Source organism: Accipiter gentilis, chromosome 10 (assembly GCF_929443795.1).
Source record: "Accipiter gentilis chromosome 10, bAccGen1.1, whole genome shotgun sequence".
NCBI lineage: Eukaryota > Metazoa > Chordata > Aves > Accipitriformes > Accipitridae > Astur > Astur gentilis.
The window spans coordinates 35604673-35618065 of NC_064889.1; the positions used below are offsets into that span (position 1 = coordinate 35604673).

Genomic DNA, 13393 nt, shown 5'->3' on the forward strand with positions numbered 1-13393 from the left:
CGCTGGGCTAGTGTTGTCAGACAAGCTCTTTTGTCAGTCAGTAGGTTTGATGACGTCCCATAGCTCAGAGCTGCTTCTGTTTTATTCTGAAGACATAGTGTTCAGCAGGAAAGTCTCACAGGAATTAGAAGAATAAAGCTGTAATGAAAACAGATTTACAGCTCCAGGGAGAAAACGTGCCTTAGCCCCTTACATTTTGATGACCCGAATGCTTTGGCTGTCTGTGCCAGCCTCACACGTTAGCATATGGTTGTAGGTGGGGTCATTCAGCGGCAGCCTAAGTAAGGTGTGAGGTGTGTCCCCATCAGTAGATTCCTCCGGCCCGCGAGCTCAGCCCAGTGACAGTTTTCTGTCCCTTTCCACTCTGCCCACCCCAGGCCACCATGGGCCAGAGCCTGCTGCCACCTCCTCTTTGCTGTCCCCTCCACCAGGCTGGCTGGGCCTCGGTGGGTGCGTGCCTGCGTCAAACACACCTACCAACCAGCTGCCCAGCGTTTATGCCTTCTTTACATATTCCCGTACGAACAGCCCATAAAGAAAACTGCTTTTTAGAATGTGAAAAATACATGTATAAAAATACACGTGCCCACAGAGACTAATCCATTTCCCTCCTTGGGGAACACCCGAAAGGCAAGGCCCTGACCAACAAACACACCAGCGGGACGCGGCCCTGCTCTGGCAGCAGAGAGATGACTCGCACGTACGAAAACCTCCTCGCCCTCGTACCCCTGAGAAACGGAGACCTTCTCGGGAAACTGCAGAAAGCCCGGAGAGAACGTGCCGGGCAAAGAGACCAGCGGGTTTACAGCCATACAACCCCTCGTCCTCCGCTCCCTACCCCGCAGCGGGGCAGCGCCCCACCTGCTCCCACGTACGGGGACGGCCCCTGGGCTCGGCCCGACCCCGGCATGGCGGCGGGGGCCGGCCGGCGGGGAGGGGCGGCGGCGGCCGCCATTGGCTGGGCCCGGCGCGGCCGCCAATGCCCCGCGCCCGGCCGCCGCCTGCCGCCGCCGCCGCCAATGGAGGCGCCGCCGCCGCCGCCGCCGCCGCTGCCGGGCTTCTCTGAGGAGCAGTTTCGGGCCGCCTGCCGGGAGCTGGACCAGCCTGCACCGGCTGCGGGGGGACCCTGGCAGCTCCTGGTGGAGAGTATGGGCGTGAGGATCTACCGGCTGTACGACGAGGTGGGCGGGAGGAGGGAGATCCCCCCCCTCCCACACACACACCGCCCCGCACCGGCGGGGGGGGGGGGGGGGGGCGGCCGTGCCTCGGATTCTCCCCGCCCGGGGCTGAGCCCCGCGTGGGGGTGGGAGCGCCCGCGGGGCGGGGAGCCGCGGGAGGGCGGCTGAGGAGCGGGGCGGGCTGCCGGGGGCGGGGGAGAGGCGGCACGTCCCCGTCCGGGGCCGCCGGTTCCCCGCACGGGTCAGGCTGAGGTCCGTTGTCCGTCCAGGCGCTACCGGCCTCGGCTCGGTTTCTCCGGGCTCCCGGAAAGCGGCTTTCAGGGTAATGCTATTAACTGGTGATGGAGAAAGCTGCTCTGCAGAAAACACCGCTCTTACAACCTGCTGGGGGAACCTGCAAACTGTGAGGCTCTTAACGCTTGTTAACAGCTGGTGGTCGGAGAAATTCCTGGTGGAAGGTGCTGTCGGCGAGAGGAGCAGTCGTGGGTCTGACGGGGCGTTTGCTCTGCGTGTCCCACTTCTCTCCAGAGCCCTCTCTGAGGGATGCGTGTGGTGAAGGGGAGACCCGTCCCTGCACACCGGCCCCTGAGCACCTCCTGTGTTAGAGCAGCCTCCTGGTCGGCAGACTGCTGCCTCCCGCCCTTCTCCAAAACTCCCTTCGAACTGATTTCCCACCTTTCTCCCTCTAAGATCAGGAGGTGGTTCAGAAAGGGTTGGAATGAAATTCCCCCCTTTTGGGGGGGACTTAAGTCTTTGAAGAAGATCAAAAGTTTAGGCTTCCAGAACTGACTTGTAGGTGATTAATTTAGTGTTTATTAAATCATAAATCACTGTGATTTATGATTCGATGACTTTTGCATCCATATAAATATCCTATTTCTTTAGCTCTGTGATGGTAGTTACCTTTCAACTCCTTATAAGGCTGGACTTCATGCTGTGCTTTGCATGAAAATTTTGGATTTGTATTCTGAAAAATCATTTCAGGCATGGTCATGTTAAAAACAAATAGCAAATAAAGCAAACATATAGGTCTGTGTGAAAGGCGAGACAGGGTAGGCAAAGTCTTTTTAAAACAAAAGGTCACTTCATACACCTCAGAGTTTTTTGGTGGTAAATAATCCCTATTTACAGCGTGGACATGGTAACTGGCAAGAGCAAGACGAGCTTATCCGTGACTGCGCACAGCAAAGGCAAGCCTGCGGTGTCAGCCAGGTATCTATGCAAGAATTAGATATGCTGATGAAATAGAGCTTACTAGGAGCGTTGCTTCTGGAGTGGATGAAATCGAAACTTTAGGACTGGAGCTTATCATAGACCTGTAAATGTGTCACGCGGTGAACAAAGGCAGAGTAACTTCGGGAAGCTGGAGGCTGGATTTAGCCAAACAAATGGGACCAGGTGTCTGTAAGACTTGTATTGGGGCAGCCTGTGTTGCTGTGGCTTTGCTGCTATTGTATAAATTGAAGCTGGCTAGATGGAAAGTAGCTCAGGCTTCTCCTTCTCATGCTTTTATATAGAGGGACTATTGAGCTAACTAAAAAATAGAAGAGTTTGGGGTTTTTTTTTTGTTGGGTTTTTTTTTTTTTTTGCGTATTTTACGATGACCCTAATTTAGGCTGAACGGATGCTAGGTAGGATGCAAGGGACCTTTTCAAGTCCAGTCTTCTGATTCTGCTGGGAAATAGGTCTCTTGTTTGTTTTGTCTTCTAGTTGCTTCAAATTGCCACGTGAGAAGAAGAACCAAGTCTAAGAGGAGGGTCTTTGCTTAAAGTTGTTACTGGAAAAATTGGCTTTTAGCACTTATTGAACTTAAAGTCCACTATAGCAGTGGTAGTCCTGGAAGCTGAAGGCAGCAATTATGTTTCCTGTTGCTTTCTCTTTCCGCCTTCTCTTTCCACCTTCTTTGCAGGCTACACAAATCGATCTCCTGGGCTTTCCTGCTCTGTGCTGTATTCCAAGCCGCTGATTGACTCTCCTGCTGATAGGCCTTTGAAAAATTTCACTCTTGTTTTAACTTTCTTCTTACAAATTGCTGTTTTTATTGAATGTCTTTGTCCAGCTTACTTCCTGCAAGGTGTACTGTTCGCTTTTCAGATCGTGATTTGCTATTTCATACGGTTATCAAAATACTACCCTTTTTAATAGATGACACTTAATGATGTATGCCATGATTTGTCTAGCAGTTGAACAAATAGATTGGTAGAGAAGAACAGCATAATTTCTGGATCTGTCTTGAGCTACAGTATAAGAACTTGAAGGCTACAGATATAAGAATGACTGAACTGGTATTGTGAACCAGTTGGGAGCATACTTTTGAATGTAAGGTAGAATCCCATGTGTTAAGTCAGGAGATTAGGTAGTGCAGCACTTGCGCTCTGTATTTAGTGGCTTCTGAATTATGTGACAGTAAATGACATCACTACAGCTCTATTTTAGACTCTTGGTGGAGGTTCTATCTATAGCAAAAATGCTCTAAAGACCTATATTGTATGCCTATCTTTTGATAATCCTCAATTAAAAAGTATTACAGGCACTTCCAGCTGCCTATTGGGTGGAACATAAAAGCTGTAGAAACAAGCAATACAATGTAATAGTTTGTGGTCCTAAAGTTTTACTCTGGAAGTGTGAAACTGTAGTCTGTCCTCACTAAGGTACAAAGCACACAATTCTAGGCAAAGTCTCTGAGGCAAGCTCTGTTAGCTTAAATGAGAAAATTACTGCATGGCTTTCTTCTATCAAAGAGATTAAGAGGAAGCTAAAGGATGCAAAGAAACGGTGAGTGTGCTGATGAACAGCTAGCTTTGCATGTTGACTGCAAAATTGAAGTTTCAGGTGAGTTTGGTTTGTTACCTCTCAAGATGCAGTCATAATCAAAGTCCAGGAAAAGAATACAAAGACTATTCTTCAGCGAAAGAGCAGCCTCATGACATGGGGAAGCAAAACATTTTGTCTGAATTACTAGAAGAGCGAGAAGAGTTGTGGTTTGCTGTTCTCCTGCCTTATGTGACACTTAATGTAAATGTACATACATGCAAGAAAATCCATGTAGTGTTTCTGACTAGTGACCTGGAATTAAATAGTGTTTAAGGCAAAACAACTATTTTTGAAGTACCGGTGTTGTGCTTTGGCACATGCTGTTGGGTCTCGGCTCAAGTTCAGGTGTGATATTTTCAAAATTAGTTTTTCTGGTGAAAATAAAAGCACTGATGTCATTTACAAAGGTGATATGAGTGCATGGGGCTGCACAGGTGCTGAACAGTTCAAGTTTGAAGCTAGTGTTTGATGCTTCAGTGAAGCCCCAGTGAAGATGAGTAGCTTAAGCTTCTTGGTCCCATTATTATCTTCTAGTACATCAAATCTTCGTCTTCTAGGGTTGATTTGTGAAGGGGAAGGAGACAAATCAACCATTCACTAACAGAATGTTATATAATCCTTCCTTCCCTTTCCTTGAGAATGCTTGAATTTGGTTCTACAGTGTATATTCAAAATACTCTCATTGTTTTAATTTAGTCCTGAACTGGTACTAACAATAGTACAAACATTGCTCTATAGGCACAGATGGAGTTCCCATATGTTGAGAGTATCATTAAAAGCATTAACATAGGAGATATCCTGAACCCCACCCCTTTAGTGCAGACAGCTTTCTGTGCAAATAGCTGGTAACTATTCAAGGCGGATATAATAGTGCATTGTCTATAAGCATGGTTGTATATTGGCAACCTGGTGTAGTGGAAGGTGTCCCTGCCCACGGCAGGGGGGTTGGAACTAGGTGGTCTTTAAAGTCCCTTCCAACCCAAACCATTCTATGATTGTATGAACATTATAAAGTATTCTTGTATCACAGCCTGAAGTATAAGCATAGCTAACTTGCTGGAAAGCTTATTCCAGATCGTGGAGTACTTGGTAACCTCCTGGAAATGGCTGAGATTCTTAAGCATGTTATATAGGGTCTGAAGACCTTGCTACAAGAATTTGATGCTTCTGGTAAGCTTCAATGTGGGCAGGATTTAGTCCATACTGACCACTGGAGATGAAAAGGGGCGTTCGTGTGTGTGAAGAAACATGCTCCCTTTGGAACTACTTATGAAGTAAAAGGGTACTGGTGTAAGGGAAGGAACAGCCATTGTGCAAGGCAGGTGAGCCTGTCTGGATTTAAACTTTCATATATAGATCAAAAAGTCGAGGTTGAAGACTGAATCTTGCATTGTTTTTTTGAACACTTGCTTTCACAGCTCTTGAGCGTATTTGTAGTATGTGCCCCACCTAACTTCCTTCAGCTGTTCTCCCTGCTGCAGAGTATTTCCCTTTCCTGTGTGACTTTTCCTCTCCCCATTCTGTTTCCACAGCAATCAGGACTTTATGAGTATAAAATCTTTGGTGGTCTTGCTGACTGTCCCCCAAAACTGTGTGCAGATGTCTATATGGACCTAGATTTCAGAAAACAATGGGATCAGTATGTTAAAGGTAAGCTCATCTAGGCAGTTTAAAAGCAAGCTTTATGTCCACATTGACTCTTCCCACTAAAACTTTCTTCAAAGGTATTTTAAAGTTGCTGCATCCAAAGACTTTGGGCCAGACTTAAGTAGCTTTTGGGATAAGGTTGCACTCTGCACTTACACAAGTAAACGCTGACATGGAACAGCCAATATCTCATCACCACATAGCTTTCTTCTGGAATGAATTCTTTCCATGTTGTTTAAAGCATATAATTGGCATCACTTGTTATGCTGGAGTATCTTGTAGCTTCTAGTTGTTGTAATTCCTAGGTTAAATTTTAGATGTTCTGGGGAGAAATGGAGAAGGTACCTTTTGTGCATCTTTGCATATTGTGCCGGAGCAGTGCAATCATAGAATACCAGGTTGGAAGGGACCTCAAGGATCATCTGGTCCACCCTTTCTTGGCAAAAGCATGGTCTAAACAAGATGGCACAGCACCCTGTCCAGATGAATCTTAAAAGTGTCCAATGTTAGGGAATTCACCACTTCGCTGGGGAGATTATTCCAATGGCTGATTGTTCCCATTGTGAAAAATTTTCCTCTGACTTGCACCAGTTTGATGCATGATGGCATGTCTTTTTCCTGAAAGCATTGGTTGTTCTTGGCACCTTTTACAATCAGAAATGGGTGTATTGAGAGAATAGTTGGTGACTTCAGGCTTTTACAGAGAAAAGAATAACTAATTTAGTTGTGTTTATTTAATATTGTCTTTGAAAAGGGGAGTTGAACCTGGGTATGCCTATGAAGTTAAAACATCTTAACTCAGCAGTGACAAGGCAAAGATTCAGCTGATGTAGGCATCCAGTAATCCATTTATTTTAAAGATGGGGAGCCTTTTCCTTTTAAGCCTGTGCTTAAAATCGGTTCAGGCCAGTAAGACTGAAACATGCTCAAAGTGTTTTGCTGAACAAAGAACAGTGTTAAAAAATACAGAACTGTTAAATGTTGTGCTAGTTAAGTCTAGGACAGCTCTATGGTGAATGGCTACTGTTAATGCCTTTGGCTGTATTGATACAGAGAACCACGTTTGACTCGCGTCAGTACTTGGTCGAGCTTAAGAAGCTATGTCTTCATTAGTACGTGCTACTTGTCAAAAAGGGCAATAGCTTTCTTGTAGCGAAGGCCACTTTGCCGTTAACAAAAGAAAAAAAGCTGGAGTGGGACTCAACGTTATCATATTGGATGTAAAAATACTATGTTATCTTGAGTTACTTCAGCGGTCTTTCATTTAAGTGCATTTAGGAGAACTGAATCCTTCTTAAACAAACACTTTTTTTTTTTTTTTTTGTTTTGTTTGTTTTTTTGGTAATGCCTGCATAGAGAAAAGAAAGGAAGCCGTTGGGGGAAGCTACACCCTTAAACTAAAAACTAGATAATGTTGCAGAGTTGGCATTTATATCCTTGCTGACCGTGATAAGTTAATCTGTGAATTTATACTTGTGCTGGTACTTCAAGTCCAGCATTTCACACAAGTTAACTCTTGAAGGGCATAAATATAATGTTAATGCTTTCCTTTTAGCTTAAAATTTGACACAAGCTCTCCCATTCTTTAGAACTGTATATATGATGAAATACCACTAGCCAACATTTTCAATGTAAACAATATAAGCTTTGTTTTTCTCCTTTCACATTTAGGGAGAAAAAACAGAAAACTTCCATTCAGAGCCTTCTCGCTCTTTGTTTTACTGTTTTTATTCCTTGTTGCTCTTACAGCTATGCAATAATGGCAGTCCAAAGAAGAGTTTTCTGCTGAACTGCTGGTTGGTATTGAAATAAAAACATGACCAGAGTAGAAGTAGCTGCCTTTTTAGTTGAAAAGGTAATGGCTCCTGCAGTAAGCATAAGAGGAGCTAATCTCTATCCTCTAGTTCTGTTCAGCAAAACTCTTTATGAAGGCCTGACTGGAGGCAGATATGGACAGGATTCCTGTGAGTACTTCGGAAGGTCAAGCTTTGATCTGTTCTTGCCAAGGATTTGCCTGAGGCCTCAGAAATTTTGGTATCTGTCTGCTACTATTGTTGCATTACTGTTAGTACCCTGGCTATTTCCAAAGCAGGCTCCTGGACATCTATGAGATGTGCACATCCCGAGGCCTGGTCTGCAGGGAAGCTGTGACTAAACTGTAGAGTAGTGACTGAGGTACCATATGCTTCTGTGGCATGGTACAAAATGGTTGGGTCTGAGCAATATTAAAACTTGCTACTCCTGATTGCAACAGCATCCTGATTGAGATCATACTTCCCAACAATTTAATGGTAATAATTGACTGCTAAAGCAGCAAATGCAGCTGTGACTGTTACGAATAAAACAGACTTGAGATCTGTTGTAGTAATGCTAAGTGAAATCTGGTTATTGATTAAAATGCATTGTATTCTGCTTTGATCAGAAGCTGTCCACTAGTATTGACAGACTAAAGTGAATACAGATGGGACGTGACTTACCTATTGTGTGCTTTTTCTGTGTTTGCAAAGATATAAAGGTAGATGAGTTAGTAGCTACCAATTGCATTGAGGTCTTTAAAACAGTGTCTTAATCCCTTTGAAAAAGGAAAGCTCTGCAGTTAGAAATGCAAGTAAAGCTAATAAACCAATGCTCCAGTGACCTCTGGTGGATAGCATAATGCTGTACCTTATTACAACACTGGGAATATTGTGCATCCAATACTGTTCCAACCTGGAGAAGAGGAGAAGCTGTTTTCGTGGGTGACAGCTGACTTGCAGGGCATACTAAGAGAAGCCTAGTTTGAAACATGTTATATAGGGAAAGAATCTCCCATCTGTGGCACTCTTCTTGCCTTAGCAATGAGATTATCAGTCTGTTCTAGCCTTATTTTTTAAAACTACTGAAAGTGATGTGGCAGACTGTGTGCATTAACTCTGAAGGATATATAGCACCTCAGGCAGAAGTCTGCTCTAAAGGCGGAACAGACCACTCTTGACTGTTAATGTGAACCACCTCTCTGGATCACACCCTTTGTAACTGGACCCATGTAATGACCAGTCCCTGAGCAGACAGGAATTTACCCTGGCTCAGCCCTTTGGATTGTCAGGTCCATTGCCCTGATAATGGCAGTTATTGTCGCAAGGGAAGAAGCCATACAGTACACAGTTTTTCAAACTCAGTTATGTAGTTTGACTTGAACTAATTTTTGTCCTTCATGCCACACTAGTACCTGACTGAGTCACTGCCATGTTTTAGGGACTGTTAGATTTTTATTTCTTTTTTTTTTCCCCTATTCAGCTGCCTTCTGATTGAGTTTCCAGGCAGACTGAAGGTGGTGTAATGCAGGCTTATAAACTGCTCAAGCTTTTTGATCACTGTTACCTGTATATACTGCTGTGAAATTCCTAATAGCTTTTCCAAACTTCATTAATCCCTCATATAAGACCTCTTCACATATTGAAAAACACTGCTCGTTAACTCAAAATAATTTACAAGGATAATGACATGCTTGTGAAAAAGCATACTGTACTTGCGGTTCAGAATTATACAGAATATGCATACGTGAGGAAACAGCTTTGAGATGGAATGGCTTTGAATGAGCTAACTGTCTGAAAAGGAATTTGACTCTGTCTCCCCCCAGAATTGTTCTGGTTTTGTGTTTTGCGGGTTTTTCATTAGGTGGGATTTTTTGGGTTTTTTCATCAATTAATTCAATAGCAGCAGAAAAACAGGCCACCTGCTTTTGTGTATTTAGTTCCTGAACAACCCTGCTGCAGAACTTTTCCTAACATCTTCTACTGCTACAGCTTTACATACGTATCAATTTTGACATAAGGGTTGCGTGTAAAATGTGCTAATGTCAGAAATCTGAGCAGTTCTTGATGCCACATATGGTTCTGTTGCAGTAGAAATTTAAAATATCTAACAATCTTCCTTTTTCAACTGTAGAACTACATGAGAAAATATATGATGGTGAAAAAGTAATCTACTGGGAAGTGAAGTACCCTTTTCCTCTCTCAAACAGAGATGTATCCTTTCAAGCTTTTTTGTTCCTCTTGCAGTTTTTGTCACCTGGTCATCCAGGGATCCCAACGGTGTACTGATTGTACTGCTCTGCTGCACTTGATCTAAGATCTTGCAGTCCTCATGTTACATGGAATGTGTATAGCATGAAGAAGAGCATGGGTGCCTCTTCCCACACACAACTAAAGCTCATATAGCTGAATTATTACTGTGCAGGATTGAATCCTATAGAAGCATAAGAAATAATTTGAAGGGGCTGGTATTTGTAATGGAATTCACTTGTCAATTCATTATATGTCAAACTGACACTGTTTTGACATGCCTTCTCAACTTGGAATACAGTATGTCTATATTCGTGAATGTCGAGAGATGGATGTTGATGGGCGGAAGATCTGGATTGTGTTAGCTCAAAGTGTGTCTGTTCCTCAGTGCCCTGAAAAGCCTGGTATTGTCAGAGTTAAAAGCTATAAACAAAGTCTGGCAATTGAAAGTGATGGCAAGACTGGATCTAAAGGTAAGAGGTCAAGAAAATGTGATCACAAGTCATGTAGAAATGGAAATTTTAAGCTAAAACCAGTTCCTATAAAGTGGATGTACTGAGCACTAGGAGTACTTAAAAATAAATGGAACTTTTGGAAATGTCCAGTGCAGCGTGCTACTGTTAAGAATCTTTTAACAGTTGGGCTGGGTAGTTAAGAATAGACTACTGACCACATCATTCTGCACTCTCATCCCACCCCCACTCCCTCATCCCACACTTATTTTCCTGCCAGCCAGTTCAGTTGGGTAGAGTCTGATGCTAGCTGCAATTTGGTTAACTTAGCAATGATTTAAATATTATGCTTGACAGATGTATAGATTAAAGGGTTTGCCTAGAGATTGACTCCTGTCTGAGATTAGTCCTTTAAAGACAACCTTATTTTATAAGACAGGCTGCCTAAAATAGTTTGCAATAGTCTAAATTAATATTATGGTGCTCTCAGCTTCCCAGAGGTTAACTGGGAATGGCTATACTTATTTCACATTCCACTTCAGTACAAGTTGACATTTTTGTGAAGAATTCAGAGCAGAACTGTTGTACTTGGTGCTTCAGTTGTGCACACTGACAGCTTCTGTCATACGGTGTTAGAGCTAATACTCAGACTATGGCTGGATAATGTTGTAGTAACTTCTCTCTCATCTCTAGTCTATATGTACTATTTTGATAATCCTGGTGGCATGATTCCATCATGGCTGGTCAACTGGGCTGCCAAGGTAAGTAAAGGTTGACAGCACAATTGTCTTTGGCTAATCTGTTTCAAACAATGTATTAACTGTATCCATACCTGTCTTCTGCATGTTGGGTAGCATTAATTTTTTCTGAAACAGATGTATTGACCTTTCTAGCTCTTATGCAGTCCCGTTTTTCGAGTCTCGCTATTGTCTGCTTACATGGCAGTTGTCTTAATTTTTTTTTTTTTTTTTAAATTCCTGTCAAATTCCTTTTCTTAGTCAACCAGCTGGGTAAATTTTTGCAACAAAAACAACAAATCCATGTTCCAGAGCATATGTGAATAGCCTTAACTCAAGCAAACTTCAATAGTGCAGTCTGTTTACAAAGTATTAAAAGAATGGTCTGCTGCTTTATACCAGATCTTGGAATTGTCCTGTATTTGTTTGAAGGCCTCGATCTATATAGCGGGAATTCTCATCTTGCTTATAGTTTTTCTTGATAACATTATGCAAGAATGACTTTTCCACTTTTCTCTTTACAGAGTGGTGTGCCTACTTTCTTGAAGGATATGCAAAAAGCTTGCCGTAATTATTCTAAGAACATGTAGGTCGAAGTTGATCTTAGTTGTTTAACTCGTAGAGCTCTGCACTTACAGAAGTGGCTACTGTATATTACACTGGATAAAATCTACCTCTAATATTGGAAAGATTTTTATTTTACTTGGTTTATGCCTTGAATTTTATTAGGTCTTTGTTTTCATCTCCAGCTGAAGAGCTACCCACTGACAAGGTAACGCCAACATCAGCTGCATACTGTAGAAAGTACTTAAGTTTAGCCTTGTGCCCCATGCTTTGCTTATGCTGATTGTAATGTGTCAGCTAGAGGAATTCCATTGATTACATCCTCGGACAACAGACAATGATCTTGCTAGGAAAAATGGCTGAACTTGGACTGAAAATTCTTTGCATGTGTTATGCCTGGATCTGCCTTTGTGGCCTTGCAGGGTGGCTTCCTACCAAAATTGAATAATGGAACTTGCATTGTTTAGGAGGAAACACTTTTGCTACCCAAGTTTGTAATTGTAAACTGTCTGCCTGCTATAAACCTAAAAATGCTGAGGGCATATAGGTAAATTACTAGAAGTCTGCAGTAGGAATGGAACTCTGTGTTACTAAGCTTCCTTGTGATAGCTTTAAGTCCAGATATGAAAGGACTTGTGCCTAAAGCCTTGCATTCACATCTCAATATCCCTTTATGAAAAGTAAAAACCAGTAGCTCTGTCCAGCTAGTAAAAAAGGAGGAGTTGGCTTCCATGTCTGATTTAATGATAGCAAGTTATATCTTCAGAGTCAGTAGCTTTATTTATAAAGCAGCTTGGATACCAGCTTTAAACTGGAAGTAATTTTAAAGGGCATGCCTGCAACTAAATGTGAATGAACTTGATGTGAAACTTTGGCTTGCTTGCATTTTTAAATTTCATGCTGATGTAAAGAGTGAAACTGTAATTTTGGATGGTAATCCACTAAAAGTACAACTGAGCAGGAAATTAAATTTCCATCACCTTTGCAGGGTGTAGGGGTGGGGTGGGGTGAGTGGAGTGCATAAAAGGTGAGAGGTCCTCAATCTCAGGGATTTAAAATATTCTGCATCATTACTAAATCTGATCCTGTTACTGAACAAATCTTGTAATGGGGTAGCTTTTTCTTGTTAAAAAAGAAATGATTGAAGTGATTGCCTTTATACTTTGTGTAAATATTTGTTTCCAATAAATCATTATTCTATCCATGCAGTGCTCTTGTTCCATCTCTCACATTTAAGAGTGGCCATGCTGGGCAGGTCACAAATGACATGTTGATATCATGGGCTGTTTTATTTTTAAAGGCTTTTGAAAGAGTAACTTGGATTCATGAGAAATAAGTAGGATTCCATGTGTTCTGAAGAGCTTGCTGCCAGCAGTTTAGGCATTTTTCAAGTGTCTGACTTGGAGACCATTACTGAGTTGAATATTACAGTGCTAGACAATTTTGAATCCATTTTAAATTTAGCTGTCACATGTGGTTTTTTCCAGCAGATAAAGAACAGATATCGAGAGAGAATAGTTCTGAAGCATAATTCTCTTTAACTTTCCGTGATTTTTGTACACATGCACTTACTGGAACTGGAGCCAAATTTTTATTTCTGTGTACTGAAAATGAATTGCCTCTATCATACCAAGAATATGATGGTGTTTTACCTGAGTATATCAATTCTCGAATTTCTTTTTGGCAGTGTTTAAAAAAAACTACCTTGAGAATTCAGAAACCATTTTAGCAGTGTGCTAAGTATGTAGGAATTCCAATGTCATAAGCAATCACAGGAATACGCAAAAGAGTTGCTTTTGAACAACAGGATGTGGATACAAGTTATGTCCTGAAGCAAAGCAGCAAAGGTGGGACTAGGTAGATTGTTCAATAAAGAAACTAGAAAAGCAACAAGCTATTCTAGACTAGGTATAACAGAATTTAAGAAGAGGGCTAGCTGAGGATGAATCTTCCTGGAA

The 13393-nt window shown here is 42.4% G+C and overlaps 1 protein-coding gene across 1 annotated transcript; it reads left to right on the top strand.

Moving 5' to 3' along the window:
• The first annotated feature begins 979 nt into the window (after positions 1–979).
• PCTP (phosphatidylcholine transfer protein) lies at positions 980–12639 on the top strand. The gene is given in 8 exon segments (XM_049811806.1): positions 980–1003; positions 1005–1181; positions 5525–5642; positions 9567–9646; positions 9984–10155; positions 10828–10895; positions 11396–11457; positions 11621–12639. Coding segments are annotated over 8 exon segments (705 nt in total). The 3' UTR covers positions 11625–12639.
• The last annotated feature ends 754 nt before the right edge of the window (positions 12640–13393 follow it).